This window comes from Callorhinus ursinus, unplaced genomic scaffold, assembly GCF_003265705.2.
Source record: "Callorhinus ursinus isolate GAN/ISIS: 27379988/994484 unplaced genomic scaffold, GSC_fseal_2.0 scaffold12, whole genome shotgun sequence".
NCBI classification, from domain to species: domain Eukaryota; kingdom Metazoa; phylum Chordata; class Mammalia; order Carnivora; family Otariidae; genus Callorhinus; species Callorhinus ursinus.
Window position 1 is genome coordinate 39,642,189 of NW_027397074.1, and position 19,873 is coordinate 39,662,061.

The following is a 19,873-nucleotide window of genomic DNA, read 5'->3' on the forward strand; positions in this document are numbered from 1 at the left end:
TCTGAGTGAATATTAAGCTCTTGGTTCCAGATCTACCTTTCAACTTTTCAATGCTAGGACTCTATACCCTATATCACTCCTTTGACCTCAGTTCCCTGGTAGTTTCAGAGACTGGAAGTCAGGAATAAGGACGCAGGACAGGCTCTTTCTCATTTATCAGCTGTCCCTATCAGCAGTGCGTTTCAGTCTCTAGCTGCCATGGCCACTCCTAGAGCCAGTTTCATAACCTCCCTCCCCCACCCCCATCCCAGGCACCAGCCACAACCCTTGCTCAGAGTCTCAAATACTCAGGGCTCTCTCTCCAAGTTTCGAAGATCTGATCATCTCAACCTTTTCGTCTGACCCCTCAGCCTTCAAATGGTAGCCATTCCCTGCAGTCCTCACCTCTGGATTCCCCCTTTCAGTCCTCCAGCACCTGTGTAATCCTTTACACTCAATTTCCCCTGGTGAAAAACATAGTGTTTTCTGGGCTCCAGGCTGGACCTAAGACAAGCACCAGAACATAAAGTTAAGAGGAGATGAATTTGGGGGCGCCTGGGTGGCTCAGTTGGTTAAGCGACTGCCTTCGGCTCAGGTCATGATCAGGGTCCTGGGATTGAGCCCCACATCGGGCTCCCTGCTCAGCGAGGAGCCTGCTTCTCCCTCTGCCACTCTCCCTGCTTGTGCTTTCTGTCAAATAAAATCTTTAAAAAAACATTTTTTAAGAAAAAATATTAAAAAAAAGAGAAGGTGGATTTGTTGCTCATGTCCTAGCTTAAATGTAGTGTGCACTTCTATGTACTACGCATTTTTAAGGGCTTTAGCATACATCACTCTATCAATGTTCACAGCAACCCAATGAGGTGGCTGCGATCCTCATCCTCATGTTATAAATGAACAAAATGAGGCTCAGAAGAGTTTTAAAACCTGCTCAGAGATCACACAACTAGAAAATAGTGGAGCTGGGATACAATTCCAAGTCTAACCCCAAAAGCCTGCTTTTCTAGATACTGACCCCAAAAGCCACTGAGGCTTTTCTAGATACTTCATGCTGCTTCGAAGGACTATTGACATGATTCACAGATGACTTACTTTAAGTATATGCTTGTTTGTTATCCTTTTAGGTCCTAGTCCCTAACAGTTCTTCTCCCTTTTAACATGCCCTTGTTTGACTAGAACAGTATCACATGTCCTGTGGAATGTCTCATATTCTGGACTTGACTAGTTGTTTCTTCATGGCATCATTTAAAGTTGTGCCTCTATTGTCTATATTTTTGGTGATTCAAAGTTAGACTGAAATTGAAACCAGTCAAGTCTTTTTTTTTTTTTTTAATAAGGTTAGACTATTTCACCTGTGTTTCTCTGTATTTCCTCACTGCATCCAATCAGAAGGCACAAATGTTTGGCCATTCCATTGTCAATGAATCTAAGATAAACCAGTGGATTCAAAGTTTAATCCCTCCATTATAAAGGGAATCTGGACCTTTAAATCCAAAATTATCACTGTCTATATGGCTTTGGCACAAGACAGCCAGCATACTCTGTGTGTACAAATAAAACGTTATACAAAGTGACTCATCTCAAAAAGGAAGTAACAGATGGTATTCACTCAAGTCTTCAAGTAAAAGGAAACACCCTAATAGTTCATTCTACTCCTGACAAGCCCTCAGTAATTTTTTATCAGTATTTCAAACATTTAAAAAAAAATTTAAAATCAAAGGTCAAGAGTTTCAAAGTCTAGTTCTAAGCGTCTTACAATTCAGTAGTAGTTCTTATTTTTTTTAATCCTGTGTGCCCTTATTCGCCCACCTGAAAAAGGAGATAGCGCCCCCAACTTCACCTTACCTCAAAGGGCTAGGAGGAGGGCAAAATGAAATATAAAAAAGTTAAGAAAGAGTTGAACACGGCAAACAGATATTTATTCTCATGAATTAAATCTTACCCAGAATGAGAAATACAGTAAACTAAAACCTTGAAAAGCCACCAAAAGTACAATAAATTAAATGCTTCAGAAGCTAGTGCAATCTAAATTTGAAGAGATACTATGAATGAATAAAAAGAGAACCGCCCCTTGCCTGTAGCTGATGTGCTAGTATTCCTATCTTAAAATTGGCTGCTACCATTTGATTATTTCATTGAAAGCTACACTATATGAGTGTATACAAACCAAAAATCATACAAACCAAAATAGAGGGATCAAATATATCAATAAAAATAAAATAGGGGAACCAAATCAGTAACCTTGACTAGCACAACACTTGATTTGAGTACCCATCCTCCAAGCTACTGAATTTCCTAAACAAGTATTAATCTAAAACAGGAAAATGCCTTAGGTTTAATCTTAAAAGTCACTGTTTCCATCTACAAAAACATACTTTCTATACATCATATAACTTGGAAAATATTTAGCATATACCGAAGAAAGAACTCCTCCAGCAAAGATTAAACTCAATAATATTGTTCTGAAAATAAATGCTCTAGAATATTACGAGCATAAATGATTTGTTACCAAATGGGACCTTGGGAGAATCACACCTCAGACCAACCTGCCTTAATTTACTGCCAAAGAAACCTTTCAACCATACTTTTCATTTCAGTGAAGGTTTTGGGTTTAGTGACTGACTCATCAAACGTCATTTCAGAAGACTAAAGTGAAACACACCAAGCTAACTACTCTTGATTTTTATATTAGAAAATATATAAAAGCTGAGCAGTTTTCCCGGCACCACTTCTCCAAGGTGCCAGGAATTTTCAGGTTCCATCATCAGGAAGGTTCAACAGACATGGTTTTTAAATCTCTTCAACCACTGGTGTCTCAAATTCTCACCATGACATCATTATTATGTTTTGGAAGTTACTGACAATGGGATTCAATTGTGCTAAATAGTTTGTTTATACATAGTCACTACAGTGCCACCGTCTGAGCAAAAGAAAGCAGAGTTAACATTTCAAAATAAAGCATAAGTAGCAGGTATGTGTCTTTAAAAATTCTGCTAGGGAGAGAAATCCATATTTAAATATAACTGGTGAACTCATCAGAAAGATCTCAAACAAGATTCTGTTAGGATGGGACTGAATGAGGAAAATTACCCAGTTAAAGTATATCAAAGAGCAGATTTTTAACAGAGATACTCTATGCCGCGGCAAAGAAAACCCCACAGTAAGACAATACATAAGAATTTTGTGTTCTAGCACAACCCAGAGTTGGGGGGAAGTAGAAAAATGCTTGGAAAAAACTAAGAGTAAGCTTAGATACAGAAATCTTGACTTTATTAAATATGTAAATTCTTACCTCCCACTGTAAGTGAGGCGGGATATTCCGTATCTGAAGTTTCCGGATCCTGCAGAAGAATTAAAATGTTTTATAAAAGAAAAATAAAATATGAAAACAAAAGACATTAATAGCCAACATGGATGCTTTGAAGTTATTTAACATATTAACTTTTTATTAACTACATACAAACCAATGTATAATAAGAAAATGCAGCCCAAGGAGGAAAAAGGAGACCAAGTTGATCACAGGATCATATTAAGACTATTTGGAGATCCAGCATCATTGGATTATTACAGTTTATTTTAAAAGCCACTAAAATTAGTTTTTGAGATTTTTTTTTTAAGTAATCTCTACAACCAATGTGAGGCTCAAACTTACAACTCCACGATCAAGCATTCCATGCTTTACTGACTGAGCCAAGCCAGGAGCCCCTAAAATTGGCTTTTTTAAATTATATTTGAGAAACACTTCCTCTAGTGACTATATTCTAAATTCAAGCCCTCAAGCCTCAAATTAAGCATACCAGGACACAAACAAATCCATACTACAGATGTTCTTAATCTAAGATGACAGCCAAGGGGTCCATAAATAGATACAGGGAACCTAGATGGGGGGGATAAAAATCACCTATTTATTTTCACTATCCCCTAACTGAAATTTAGTACCTCCTTAGTTGTGAATGTTGGCATTAAACCACAGTAGAATCACACTACTTGTAATTTTGACATTAATATACAGCAGATATTTTTATAACGCATTAACTTGCTGCAGGTTTTTATCATCTACACCCCTTACTGTGAGATTCAGAGGTGTTGCCAGAAATTATGTTAAGCAGTACATATTTACTATGAGTTTTAACATTTTGCTAACTGTATTTCAAAAATCAGTGATTTCCTTCATAATCCTATGTATTTTATGTTATGCACTGAAAAACATCCTATGAGGTCCATAAGTTTCAGGCTACCAAGTACAGAAAACACTAAAAATCCCTGACTGACCTTACTAACACTGTATGTTAGTTAACTCAAATTAAAATAAAAACTTTAAAAAAAAGAAACTTCAAACTATTTTTTTAAGATATTATTTATTTGAAGGAAAGTTTCTAACTAGTCGTTATATAAAAGATCTCTAATGAAATATGTATTTAGCTAGGTATTACGTATTGAGTACACCTCAACTGATGGTTCCTACCGTCATTGCATAATGCTCAAAAATATGTTATCTGGGAACCTGGGTGGCTCAGTCATTAAGCGTCTGCCTTCGGTTCAGGTCATGATCCCAGGGTCCTGGGATCAAGCCCCGCATCAAGCTCCCTGCTCAGCGGGGAGCCTGCTTCTCCCTCTCCCTCTCCCACTCCCCCTGCTTGTGTTCCCTCTCTTGCTGTGTCTCTCTCTGTCAAATAAAAAGTCTTAAAAAATATATATATATACATATACACACACACATATATATAAAGATTTCTGCTTTCGTTAAGTTTATGGAATTTTTATTAGGCCTAAAACCTTTCCAATGGAAATAATTCTGGTTGGCATTTGGAAATGTGCATCCTCTCTTTACTGGTCAAAAACGCTGTCAATTTGTCTCTTTACCTACTCAAACTTGCTATTCGAGTTATTTAGCATTCTTTACAATCACTTGTTATATATACAAAACACTTCATTACTATGATGGTTTTATTGGTTTTACTGACACCTAATATAATTCTAATGTCTCAGCATCCTACATGTACGAATCTTTGTGTCATCCATTCAACTCTTTGGTATTATATCTATGTGTATAAATTGTTTGGATATTGCCTAACTCGTTGTATGTGTAATTATTAACCATTCTGATTCATTAAGCTTTCATAGCTCAATACCCCCCAAAAAAACCCGACCTTAGTTCAAATGTCCATATATATAAATACATAGGTTACATAATATCAATTATATACAAGAATACTTAATATAATGCATTTAATCCTCTCTTCTTCTATCCCTTGTTCAATAGTCAGAGGGAGAAGGGGAGGAAGAGATTATGTGAGATTGTAAAATAGAGGCCACACACAAAATCACCCCCCTTAGAAGGTAAAGGAATTTATAGTCAACTAGCTATTTAAAAAATATATATATTAGCAATTGGGCTTAACATATCAAGTGAAATAATTAAATTACTTAACTTCTAAAACTAGAAATCTCCCTTTCCTGGTCAAATAATCCACTTATTTTGAAGTACCACAGCAAAACACAACTTAGACCACATTCATAACCCAGTCCTTTCTTTCTTGCATTTCCCTCAAAGCATGAGAAATATGTGTCAGATACCACCTATCCCTTAGGGAACTATAAAGAACATGTAGATTAACCAAACTCAGGTACATCCTGTTTGTACGCATAAACTAAGGAGGAAGGAAAAAGCAGTTTTACATTATTTTTATGGGACAGTAAAACAAAAGCCCAATCATCAGGGACAATACACCAAAGAGATGGTAAGAATGTCAATTTAAGAAAAAAAAATTTCAACCACCACCTAAGTCTCAGAATTTACACATGAAATGCTAAGTCTGAGATTTGTTTGAAAATAACTCATGTGCTAACAAATACTAAAGTGCAGTGCACATACTGTCTCTCTGCTTTTGGATAATGTTATATTTCCCATAAAAGCCTTTAAAAATACACTCTACTTGGGTATCTGGGTGGCTCAGTGAGTTAGGCATCAGACTCTCGATCTCAGCTGAGGTCCTGATTTCAGGGTCATGAGTTTGGGCCACGAGTTGAGCTCCATACCCAAATTAAGAAAAAAAAAATACATATACACACAAACACACTCTACTAAGAGGTCTAATGTACAAATTACACACCGCTATATGTTGCTTTAGCTAGCAGAAAAGTTACTCAACATTGTGTAGTATTTACCATGGGTAACCAAGGAATAAGATTTACCACACGCATGCAAGTACACATATGCAAGTACTAAGTTTTTGGTTTGTTTTTTTTTTTTAAGATTTTATTTGAGAGAGCGAGAGAGCAGAGCAAGAGACAGAGCAAAGCAGAGCGAGAGAGAGCGACAGAGCAAAGCAGAGAGAGAGGGACAGAGCAAAGCAGAGCGAGAGAGACAGCAGAGCGAGAGAGAGGGACAGAGCAAAGCAGAGCGAGAGAGCAACAGCAAAGCAGAGCGAGAGACAGCGACAGCGCAAAGCAGAGCGAGACAGAGGGAGAGAGCAAAGCAGAGAGAGAGCGAGCGACAGAGCAAAGCAGAGCGAGAGAGTGGGACAGAGCAAAGCAGAGCGAGAGAGTGACAGCAAAGCAGAGTCAGAGAGAGGGACAGAGCAAAGCAGACCGAGAGAGAGTGACAGAGCAAAGCAGAGCAAGAGAGAGCGACAGAGCAAAGCAGAGCGAGAGCAACAGAGCAAAGCAGAGCGAGAGCGAGCGACAGAGCAAAGCAGAGCGAGAGAGAGCGAAAGAGCAAAGCAGAGAGAGAGGGACAGAGCAAAGCAGAGCGAGAGAGAGGGACAGAGCAAAGCAGAGCGGGAGAGAGAGCAGAGCGAGAGAGCAGAGCAGAGCAAGAGAGCAACAGAGAAAGTAGAGCAAGAGAGAGAGCAGAGAGAGAGCAGAGCGAGAGAGACAGAGCAGAGCAAAAGAGCAGAGAAAGAGCACAAGTGGGGGGCAGGGGGGCATCAAAGGCAGAGGGAGAATCAGGCTCCCCGCTGAGCAGGGAGCCCAACTGGGGGCCTCAATCCCAGGACCCTGAGATCATGACCTAAGCTACTCAGGCACCTCTGCAAGTACTAAGTTTTATTCAAGCACCCGTCAGTAAGTATTAGCAGCGCAGTGTTAAGAAACTAAGTATTCATCCCCTTTGACTCTTTCCTGGGTATATATATTATCAAAATTTTCCCCCAAAAGTACACATGTAAGGGTACATACAGAGTTTAGGTCAACTAACATGTGATTATTCATATCACAAAAATAAATCCCACTTCACAGGGCTCCCAAGAAATTCTTTAAATAGAATACCATCTTTTGTACATTAGAAGTAATCCATTAGCCATGTTTTCCCAACACATTCTTCAAAATGTATATCCAACACCCATTTACTTATTGAAAGTCACTCCAAACTAATTATTTCCCTTAAATGGCTATCCAATTTCCATTATCTGATTCTCTCAAGTTTCATTTTAGACAAACATCAGATTATTTTCATATAGTTAATGTTTTCACATCTAGAGTTGTTCTTTCCCACTTACCAGTAACTTACCTTAACCTCTGCAGTTTCTCTCCTGCTCCTAACCCCATGCTCCCTTCTCAACAGTACAAGACCCAAAAGGCTCAGCATTAAAAGAGACCTAGAAAAGGCATGAATTCTAACCATCCAGCACATAAACACAAACTTCTGACCTGGGAAGTCCTTGAGAACATCCATCCCTCTGCTGCACTTAACGAGTTGGCTATGCACAACCTGCGTGCTCCATTCGGCAGCACATATACTAAAATTGAAGCGATACAGAGAAGATTAGCCTGGCCTGAGCGAGGATGACACGCAAATTCGTGAAAATTTTTTTTAGAATTTATTTGAGAAAGCAAGAGAGAGGGCGCCTGGGTGGCTCAGTCATTAAGCGTCTGCCTTCAGCTCAGGTCATGGTCCCAGGGTCCTGGGATCGAGCCCCGCATCGGGCTCCCTGCTCGGCAGGAAGCCTGCTTCCCCTTCTCCCACTCCCTCACTTGTGTTCCTACTCTCGCTAACTCTCTCTCTCCGTCAAATAAATAAATAAAATCTTAAAAAAAAAAAAAAAAAGCAAGAGAGAGAGAGAGAGAGCGTGCCCACGCGCATGTGAGTGGGAGGAGGGGCAGAGGGGGGTAGAAAGAGAGAGAGAGCATCTCCAGCAGACTCCTCACTGAGAGCGGAGTCTGATATGGGGCTCAACCCCAACACTCCGAGATCACGACCTGAGCAGAAATCAAGAGCTGGATGCTCAATCGACTGAGCCACCCAGGCGTCCTGCATTCCCTATTTTTATAGATAAATTTACTATATATAACTTTTGCAAGTTATTTTTTTGCTCAGTATTATGTTTTAGATTTTCCTAGCAATGCAAGTAAAGTCAGGGGTGCCTGGCTGGCTCAGATGGTAGAGCATGCAACTCTTCATCCCAAGGTCATGAGTTGGAGCCCCACATTGTGTGTAGAGATTATTTTAAACAAATAAAACAAGGTTAAATTCTATTAAAAAAATTATCCAAGTAAATCAAGTTCATTCATATTTAAAAAAAGAAAAAAGGACCATCAACTGCTTCACTGATCTCCCACCCCAGCTTTTAAAATTAGGTTATATTTAGGTTTGATTCTAAATAGTTAAGAGTCAAGAAAATGGATATGGAAATACTTCTACCATATGATTACCTAATCACTCAAGTTCAGTTTAACTATCAGCAAAGTGAGTTGGTGTTCTACCTCCACCTGAAGCAAACCTAAGTAACAATAGGATATACACGCCTTAGAACAGAAACTAATTAATTAGGCTATCTCATTCTCTGTTGTGTTTAGAACCTGGAACAGTGGTTGGCACCTGAAAGGCACGCAACTGATAGTTAAATTAAAATTTGTTATAATCTATACCTGGGGAAGAAAAACCCAAGACTCAAGGATCTGCCAATCAGAAACTACCAGCATTTCCAATGATTTTCTTACAGTTCATAAGAGGGAAAACAGCCAATAGTGTGCTCGTTCTCTAAAGAGAAACAGAGACTATAAAACCATCATGCTCCTCAAAGTGATTTACAGAAATTCCTTGATATCAGATATCTATTCTATTTCCAATTGCTTAATAAATATCCTTGTACAGTTGGCTTATTCCTATCAAGATCCTACAGAGGGATACCTGGCTGGCTCAGTCAGTAGAACACACACTATTTGTGATCCCGGGGTTGTGAGTTCAGGCCCCACCTTGGGTGTAGAGCTTACATTAAATCCTAACAGAATACACACATGTGGACTTGATCTCTTTTAGGTCTTCACTCATTTTGCCATTTATTTGGTGGATAGGTCACAGATCCTGAATGATTACTCATTCTGGAATTTTTTTTTAAGATATTTATTTACTTGACAGAGAGAGAGGGAGAGAGAGAGAGAGAGAGAGCGCCCGCAGAAGCAGGGGGAGCGGCAGGCAAAGGGAGAGGGAGAAGCAGGGAGCCCGATGCAGGGCTTGATCCCAGGACCATGACCTGAGCTGAAGGCAGACACTTAACTGACTGAGCCACCCAGGAGTCCTTACTCATTCTGGATTTTATCCCTTTTGTGTCATTTTCAATAAATTGTTTACTATGTTGAATTTGATATACAATGTTTTATGCTTTATAATATAAAAATATTACACATCTACGAATACACCTGCCCAAATAATTAGAACAAGACAATTGAAGATACCCATGCTTCTCTCCCACTCCAAAGGCCTGCCTCCTGGAACATACCCACCATCCCAAATTTGCCACTTCTGTTTTTTGTTTTTTTAAGATTTATTTGACAGAAAGAGAGACAGCAAGAGCAGGAACACAAGCAGGGGGAGTGGGAGAGGGAGAAGCAGGCTTCCCGTGGAGCAAGGAGCCCAATGTGGGGCTCGATCCCAGGACTCTGGGACCATGACCTGAGCCAAAGGCAGATGCTTAACGACTGAGTCACCCAGACGCCGCCACTTCCGCCTTTTATTTATGAATATTTGTAGCTCTTTTATTTTTTTTAAAGATTTTATTTATTTGACAGAGAGACAGCGAGAGAGGGAACACAAGCAGGGGGAGTGGGAGAGGGAGAGGCAGACTCCCCGCTGAGCAGGGAGCTCGATGGCAGGGATTGGATCCCAGGACCCTGGAATCACTACCTGAGCCAAAGGCAGCCGCTTAAACGACGGAGCCACCCAGGCACCCCTCGTAGCTCTTTTAAAATGGATTTTAAAGGGGCCCTGGGTGGCTCAGTCATTAAGCGTCTGCCTTGGGCTTGGGCTCAGGTCGTGATCTCAGGATCCTGAAATGGGGCCCCATGCTGGGCTCCCTACTCAGCGGGGAGTCTGCTTCTCCCTAGGCCCCTCCCCTCCCCCTGCTTGTGCGCGCGCTCTCAAAAATACAATCTTCAAAAAATTTAAATAAGGGGCGCCTGGGTGGCTTAGTGGTTAGGCACCTAATACAGTGAGACACAATCTAGTCACTAGAGTGCTCATTATTATTAGGGTGGTCATTGCTCCTAGGCCACAGCTGGAAAATTGACATTTTGTTGGAAAGAGAAATAAACCATATATTCATGTGGATTACTTCCAATTCAAATTTTAGATTACTAGGTTATTGCCACGTATCTTTCTTATTTGCGTTTCTTCACTGTAAAGTTTGACAGCAGATAAGAATATAAAGAAGGAAATGTTGTTATGGATGGAACGCTTGTGTCCCCCCACCTCCCAAAATTCCTATGTTGCAGCTCTAACCTCCAACATGATGGTATTAGGAAGCTGGGCCTTTGGGAAAGTACTCAGGCTTAGTTAGATGATGTCATGAGGATGGAGGATTACTCCTTTTTTTCTCTAAGATTTTTTTTAAAGTTTCTCTACACTGAACATGGGGCTCCAACTCACAACCCCAAGATCTTGATCTGCATGCTCTTCTAAGCCAGCCGGGCGCCCCAGGATCCCTATCTCTGCAAGAAGAGAGACCAGTGCTCCTTCACTGGCACATGTTGAAGAGAGGCCATGTGAGCCACATCAAGAAGGCAAGAAAGCGTCTCTCCACAGGCCAGGAAGAAAGGGCTCTTACCAAGAACAGAAAGCATCTGCCTGCACCTTGATCTTGGACTTCCCAGCCTCTAGAAATGTGATAAATGTCTGTTGTTTAAGCCACCCAGTCTGTGGTATTTTGCAATAGCAGCCACACTGCCTAAGACAGTGTCTGTTACCTCATTCAACCCTCTCAGTCAGCATTTTATCGATTAGGAAACAAAGCATAAGTTTAACCTGTCCAAATATACACTGCTCATGTGTAGCAGGGTCAGCATCCATCTCCAGGCATTCTGGCTCCAGAGTCTACTCTCTTAACTATGTTATATTCAATCACTGATTTCACTTATAATCCAACCAACAATGTAACCACATCAAATGACTTCAGAAAGATTACAGGCTGTAATTTTTATTACACCCTCAAGGTCAAAAATAGGCTAATCCTACACAAAATTTTCACTTTATCCCACAGCTTTAAACCAAAAAACGATCATTTACATATCAAGACTCAATATTGACATTAAATGGACAAAGTTACATATTAATACCAAGAAAGGAAGGCAACAATGCTGAAAACTTGGCTAACTCAACTGCCTCAAGGTATCAGGACAACTGCATACACAGGCACCCAGGTGCTTAGGAAGCCAGTCATTTCACAGGTAAGTCCTAATGCAAGAAACAAAAATGTATTAGACTTGCAACCTTCTGTCCAAATTACCTACACGTCCTGAATGTACATTTTCTTCACCTTATTTCCCACATAAGGCTCTGTTGCACCCCTTTCTTTCTACCAACACTTATACAAATCAAGGAAATCACTGATTTCTCACCTCATAACAAGACTGAGGCTCTAATCACAATCTAACAGGCTAACACCAGCAGAAGGCAGGAAAAGAAAACCAAATCTAACTTGTAACCGGTTTCTCTCTGCCTTGTTTTCTTACGCAAGGAAATAGGATACATGGTCCACATTTGGACCAGTTGTTTTCCAAAAAAAAAAAAAAAGCCAAACCTGTGGATTTAGAGCAGTATAGTGTGGCCTCTTTGACCCACCACATGGAGGCACTCTGTACCAGCCGCACACTTTAATTCCAGCTGTACCAACCAATTCAATCTATACTCAAAAAGGAACCTGTTCAACCCGGCCAAATTTAGTATTGCTAATTACTTATATTAGTAATAGCATTCAATATTTTATATATGCATATATATCATTCCTGATTTTCTAGTTATGAATTAAGTTGTTTTTTTTTAAGAAGTGGCTCTTTAAAAGAGCCACCTCTTTTTTTTTTTTTTTTAAAGATTTTATTTATTTATTTGACAGACAGCAAGAGGAACACAAGCAGGGGGAGTGGAACAGGGAGAAGCAGGCTTCCTGCTGAGGAGGGAGCCCAATGTGGGGCTCGATCCCAGGACCCTGGGATCATGACCTGAGCCAAAGGCAGACACTTAACAACTGAGCCCCCCAGGGGCCCTGGTCCACCTCAAGTTTTAAAAAAGTTTAATACACATTGTTGGTGAAAAGCAGCAACTGGCATAACCTTGCCTCATCACTGACTTGACAGTCTCTTATCAAAGCCTCTGACTCAAGGATTCTCTTTCTTATGTTATTTTCTCATATAAAACTGTAGCATGCTCAAAGACCTAGCCTTAAATTTGTAGAGGAAACTACGAAGCACCCAGAGACCCAGTAAAAGGGACCATTACACACTCCAGCTGGGAGAATCATGGGTGGCTTTCAATTTTTTTGGTTTTGTTTTATAAAATAAAGCTTACTTATTGTTAAGGGGGACATCAGCCTTATTTCCAACTTGTAGTATAACCTAAGATAAAGCAAGAGAAACCAGTTCTAGATTCCAACAGTTCTAACTAACTCTGTAACATCAGAGTGCTTTCTCTCCCAAAGATTTTACAGCCTAGCAGAAGAAATCAGACATTTTAGGTCAGTCTTAAAGTGTCAGTAAAAACAGGAAGGAGGGAGCAACATGAAGTAAATCAGGTAGACATCAAGTTAAGAATCTCTGTTAAAGGGGCGCCTGGGTGGCTCAGTCAAACTTCTGCCTTCTGCTCAGGTCATGATCTCAGGGCCCTGGGATCCAGCCCCACATCAGGCTCCCTGCTCAGTGGGGAACCTGCTCCTCTCTCTCCTGCTCCCCCCTACTTGTGCTCTCTCATTTGCTCTGTCAGATAAATTAATGAAATCCTTAAAAAACAAAACAAAAAAACACGTATTTGTTCCAACAGTTAAAGAGGATGCCAGGTCCTAGTGAACTGAATACTGGATGGAAGAAAGGAAAAGAGGAAAAGTATGGTGTCCCCTCAACCATACAGATGTTATTCCAAGTGTGGTCTACAGGACCAGCTACATTAGAACCAGGAGGGCTTCTTAAAATGAGAATTTCAGGGCACCAATGCAGACCTCCTAAATCAGAATCTCTGAGGTGGGCTGGAGAAATGTGAATTTACACATACTTAAGTCTGGGGACCACTGACGTCTATTTAACAGGGCAAATCCCAGGAGGGCTAAGTTATTTCTATCTTATTCACTGTTGCATATTCAAGTGCTTAGCAAATTGCCTGGCTAATTATGAGCAATTTAAGCAACATTGCTTAAACAAGGAATGAATGAAAAAAAGTTGGAAGTGAAAATCTGAAGTGATTCTTCTGTCATCCCCTAACTCCCAGATCACCATGGGAACCACATCCGTGTTTTAGTCCCTTTAAATAAAACAAGTGTATATATGTTTTAAAGTTGCACACCTTATCTTCATCTATGTAGAAAAGTCTCACAGCCATAAGTGTATGGATGAAAACTTGACCAAAGCCAAGGGTACAGCATAGGCTGGCAGAGTCCAAGAAAGGCTAAATGTGCTTCTGTGTGCTGGCCCTATTACTAATGTTTGCAATACACACTCTCTTGTAGGAGAAATGTCCCATCAATGGAGAAATACAAAGTTCTTACACTTCCTTAGGACATGTGCAAGGCAATACAATACAACAGAACAGTGTTCTAAAATAGTTGAATTAATACGGTACAAACTGATCCTTAATTCCTGAATAGCTAAAGATTTCTGTAGTCTTCAATCTGAAACTGAAACTGAGCCTTTAAACAAAAAAGTCACCACCTGTATTTCAACCAACCACCGAAACACATGCAGTTGAACACTAGGGAGTTACTATTTAAATAAAAAGCTCACTGCCTGTTTAACTCTGAAGTACAACATTAACACAATATAGCAAATTACATGTATCTTCCTTGAAAATTAGGGTGATCACAAGGGAATACTCAGATACAAAATGTCTAATATGTTTGAGTCACACTGAAAATTAATCATTCCCTAAAAAACAAAAAGCAAAGAAAATTATTCATTTCCATGTTTTTCCAGTTAAATTAATTTTATAAATACCAATACATTTTTTTCCAGCAAGACTCATTTTTAAAAAGTGATTTTAAAAGCTGTCTGTATTAAAACAACTCTGTCCAATGGAATAGCAACTAGCCGCACGAGGCTGGAAATGTGGCTAATCCAGTTTGAATTGATGTGTTCTGTGAGTATAAAGTATAACAGATTTTGAATACTTAGTACAAAAAAAATTTTAAACTTCTCAAAAGGGGTGCCTGGGTGGCTCAGTTAAGCATCCAACTCAATTTCAGCTCAGGTCATGATCGTGGGGTCATGGGATCAAGCCCCATGTCAGGCTCTGCGCTCAGCACAGAGTCCACTTGTCGCTCTCCCTCTGCTCCTCCCCCTGCTCATGCTCACTCTCTCTAAAACAAATAATTTTAAAAAAAGATTTCTCAACAATTTTTAATACTGACCACATGTTAAAAGATTAAAATTTTAGATATATTGAATTGTATAAAATACTAGTATTAATTTTACCTGTTACTTTTTACTTCTTACTGTGGCTACTAGAAAAGTTAAAACTGCATACATATACAGTTCACATTTTTCAGTTGGACAGAGCTGCTTAAAATCTAGTATACTTGACACTCAAAGGCAAAACCAATTGATCAAATTTTATTTCTGTTTGTCAATGGAATTTCAGGATCAAGAAAAAAGTTTCATAGGGAATTATGTCTCACTTAAAATTCACCATCACTAAGTAAACTGTAATTGTACCTGCAAGAAGAGGTGTTTTAAGGTGATTAAACTTTTAAAAGTGCTGTATTTTGAATATAGGGGTATCTCTACATTAACACTTTTTATTTTACGTTACTACTAACTGGATGTTGTTCGTATCTAAGGCCAATCCTAAATCCTTGGATTTTGGTTTTGTTGGCTTTTGGGGTTTTAGTTTTTTTTTTTTTTTTTAAGTGAAGTCGACATTTACTATTAAATTCTATCACCTACTCATGAACTTTAGACACTACAATTATCCCACTATCTGAGAGTCTGAAGAAGGAAGAGTGTAGATGCCTTGTTTCTAAGTAGAATTATACAACCCACAGGGTTTATATTTCCAATTTTAATGTTTTATATAATCAAGCAAATAAAATAAGCAAACAATTGTTAATTGCTCATAAGACAATCAGTATGAAAATTCCCAGTTTTATGTAAGTCAAGAATTCTTGGGGCACCTGGGTGGCTCAGTCAATTAAGCGTCCGACTCTTATTTCAGCTCAGGTCATGACTGGTCATGACATCGAGCCCCGAGTCAGGCTCCACACTCAGCCAGGAATCTGCTTTTTTTCCTCTTCCTCTGACCCTCCCCCCACTCACACCATCTGCCTCTACAATAAGTTTTTTAAAATAATTAGGTCTTTAATAATTCTTAGGTATCAAGAAAACAAAGAAGGAATATAAGTTTTATCCAAACATCTTGGTTTGACATACTTTGTACCAAAGCAACCCAACTCTTGCTTTTCTCCCAAGATATAACCATATACCACTTTGTAGATAATCCTTCTCCCAGCAAGGAGCATAAATAACAAGTAATATAAATGCAATGCAACCTTACCAGGTTTATAGCAGCCAATTTTTTCTTGCTTAATAAGCTACTTAACTTTCTGGTGAGGGGGCGCCTGGGTGGCTCAGTCGGTTGAGCATCTGCCTGCAGCTCAGGTCATGATCTCAGGGCCCTGGGATCAAGCCCTGCATTGGGCTCCCACTCATGGGGGAGCCTGCTTCCCCATCTCCCTCTGCCTGGTACTCTATCAAATAAATAAATAAAATCTTTAAAAAAAAAAAAAAAACTACTTTCCAGTGAGGTAAAAAAAAAACAGGTATGTCTACACTACTTAAGGAAGAATAGGTTGAAGAATCTATGCTTCACTTCAATGCAACATGCTTCCTCATCTACAGACTTGAACTCACATGAAAAAAACTACTTGAATCTGTTATTCCTTTATACAAATACAACTTGGCTAAGACATTAAAACATTCTCATGTCTTGCCTTAAACATGTTTGCCAATTAAAAAAATAATAGTAGGGGCGCCTGAGTGGCTCAACTGTTAAGCGTCTGCCTTTGGCTCAGGTCATGATCCCGGGGTCCTGGGATCAAGCTCCTCATCAGGCTCCCTGCTCGGCGGGAAGCCTGCTTCTCCCTCTCCCACTCCCCCTGCTTGTGTTCCCTCTCTCGCTGTCTCTCTCTGTCAAATAAATAAATAAAATCTTTAAAAATAATAATAGTAATAATAATAATAAAGCATCACTGAATATCATAAATACTCTAGACCTATGGTGTCCTCTGGGGACAGAGGTACATGTTAAATGACATCAGCAAAATCCAGACCCTGGGAAACTCTCCAGGACAAATATCTAAGTTGTATAATAAGTATCAAAAAGATGGGGAACCTAGACATTAAAGAGAGAGAGAAAGAAAGGGGCGCCTGGGTGGCTCAGTCGTTAAGCGTCCGCCCTTGGCTGAGGTCATAATCTCAGGGCCTTGGGATCAGGCCCCACATCGGGCTCCCTGCTCAATGAGAGTCTTCTCCCTCTGCCTCTCTGCACTGCTTATGCTCACTCATACTCTCTCAAAAATAAAATCTTTTTAAAAAATAAATAAAGCCTTAAGACATATCAACCAATCACAAATGTATGGAACTTACATAAATCTTAATTCAAATAAACTGCCAAAACAAAACAAAATAATTAGACAACTGGGAAAAATTGGGACTATTTGTTATCATGAATTAGTGCCAATGTTTTTTATAAGTAATGAGTCTTTAAGTCCTTGTCTTTTACAGAAACAATGTAAAGAACTTGGAATATAATATAATTGGCTATCTTGAATTTGCTTCAGAAATAATCAGGGGATGTATGACACTGGGGCATAGATATCCAACCGGCTGGTTACCAGGCTAGTCATCAGCTGGTGATTCTTGAAGCTAGGTGATGGGTGAAGAAGATTTATTACATTATTGTCTCTACTGTAGTACTTTTGAAATTTCTTTTTGCTCTCTAGTCTCTAGAGGTCACCATTTTCACAAATGACAAACCCCACCAAAATCAAGCCCAATACTTGTAACATGAGAAAAGAAGTTTTAGAAGAAAAATATGATTTAAGTTTGTATAAATGTCTAATAGTGAAGAAGCCTAAGTACTTTTCACTCACATAACCTTCAACCACATTAGCCTTTCCCATATTGCAGAAACACTAAAAGGTCCTAAGACTGCCCCCCTTTTTTAAAGACTGTACCTATTCAGGGCACCTGGGTGGCTCAGTCGTTAAGCATCTGCCTTGGGCTCAGGTCATGATCCCAGAGTCCTGGGATCCAGCCCCACATCCGGCTCCCTGCTCAGCAGGAAGCCTGCTTCTCCCCAGGCTTATGTTCCTGCTCTCGCTATCTCTCTGTCAAATAAATAAATAAAATCTTTAAAAAAAAAGATTGTATCTATTCATTTGAGAGACAGAGTAAGAATGAACAAGAGCAGGGTGAAGGGCAGAGGGAGAAGCAGACTCCCCACTGAGCAGGAAGCCAGATGTGGGGCTGGATCCCAGAACTCCGGGATCATGACCTGAGCCAAAGGCTTAACGACAGAGCCATCCAGGCGCCCCCTAAGACTGCTTTAGATGACAGTCTCCTCTTGCCTAAGGTGGATAGTACAAGATTCCTTTCATTTTAATAACTACAGTGTAACTTCAAATATAGAATATTCACAAAAAACTATCTTGTAACAATGTATATTAATGAAATTATCTGTGCCGTTCATTTAAAAAGAATTCTTTGGGGGCGCCTGGGTAGCTCAGCCATTAAGCGTCTGCCTTCAGCTCAGGTCATGATCGGGGGTCCTGGGATCAAGTCCTGCATCAGACTCCCTGCTCAGCAGGGAGTCTGCTTCTCTGCCCTTCCCCCTGCTCATGTGCACTTGCATGCTCTTTCTAAAATAAAATCTTCAAAAAAAATAAAAAATAGAAAGAATTCTTTGTTACACGGTCCAACAATTCTACACAACTTGGATTTATGCCAATTCTGATACAAACAAAAAGATGCAGCAGATGAAAAGTTGCATTTTCTACTGCTAGCAAGATTAAAGTCAGCAACACCCAGGGAGAGTAATCATTTCCAGATTATTCCTGCCACAATTACAATTTAAGAATCAATTTTTAAATTTCAATACTGAGAATTAAAAGAAGAGATACCATTTATTCAGTGACCTCTAAAGGGCAAAAGATCATGCCAGGCACTTGAAATACATTTTCAATGTGTCCTTACACCAACAACCAGGTCAAGTAGGCATTAATAGTCCCACTCTATAGATTAAGGAAACAGTCTCAAGAGGTTCTTTTAACCAAGGTAAAAAGCAGGTAAATGAAAAGCCAAACTGAAACTTCTCACTCCAATTTCCATGCTATTTCTACCTTAATTTTAGGTGCCTACTATTTGACTTTTATGTAAGAAAAAAACCGCTCCCACAGATCTTCAAGAAAACTGTCCAATATAAACATAATACTATCAATCCCAATCTCCTGCAGAAAATTCTAGAAATTACTTAGTTTATATCCACATTTCATAGAGGATGATCAATGAGGTCACATCAAAACAGAGTAGATCATTTCAGGTAACCAAAATATCCAGCTTCACCCAGCAGCTAATACGAGACATAAATAAGACAAATAACTCTACTGACAATAAAATATCCAATGCATAGGATATTTCAAGAAGTTCCCTTCTGAGAAGTCCTTTCAACGGCCCAACATGTTTATATGTAAAAGCTGTTTGCTAAAATAATCTTAAAAGTATTAGGCATTAGTCTTTTAATTAACAAAGCTTTACAAAAGGGGCACTGGCTGGCTCAGTTGGAAGAGCATGCGACTTCTGATCTCCAAGTTGTGAGTTCGAGCTCCACTATGGGTGTAGAGCTACATTACTTACGTAAATAAAACTTTTAAAAAAAAAAAGCAGCTTTATGATAAATCTATTTGTGTTTTTTCTTTAGAACTTCAGTAACTATATTTCACATTTCCAAATTATATTCTTACTTCCAATTACATTCTGAAAAAAGAAAAAGATGACAAATTTCCAAGAGCAGTGATGGTAAAATCTAAATAAACCTAAAAACCCCAGATGCTAGAAAATTCAACAACTCCACTTTCTGCCATGTTTAGAACGTGACATATTAAAACTGCCTATCATGGCTGCCTGGCTGGCTCAGTCAAGACAATCTAAAATGTAGTATCATGCTTATAATCATTGTGAGTAGGGGCACCTGGTTGGCTCAGGGGAATGGAGCATGCAACTCTTGATCCTGAGGTCGTGAGTTCAAGCCCCAAGTTAGGCATAAAGATTATTTAAAATAGTAATAATCAAAAAAATAATCAGTGTGATTATACCCTAACACTATCTATGACTCACATCTCCAAACCCATGAAGGACAGACAGTCTCTCAAAGGCAGAAACTTTTGGTCTTCTTTACCATGTTAATGTAACTGGCCAAAAAGTTTAG

At 39.4% G+C, this 19,873-nt stretch overlaps 1 protein-coding gene and 1 pseudogene across 4 annotated transcripts in view; one reads left to right on the forward strand and one right to left on the reverse strand.

The window, feature by feature from the left end:
• Positions 1–19,873, reverse strand: part of IGF2BP3 (insulin like growth factor 2 mRNA binding protein 3) — a 152,762-nt gene that overhangs the window by 103,330 nt on the left and 29,559 nt on the right. For all 4 annotated transcript variants that reach the window (XM_073898969.1, XM_025873014.2, XM_025873013.2 and 1 more), the window contains exon 3: positions 3,272–3,320. In XM_073898969.1, coding sequence (XP_073755070.1) covers positions 3,272–3,320 — 49 coding nt within the window. The remainder of the gene's footprint in view (positions 1–3,271; positions 3,321–19,873) is intronic.
• Positions 7,695–7,794, forward strand: LOC112825374 (U6 spliceosomal RNA; annotated as a pseudogene).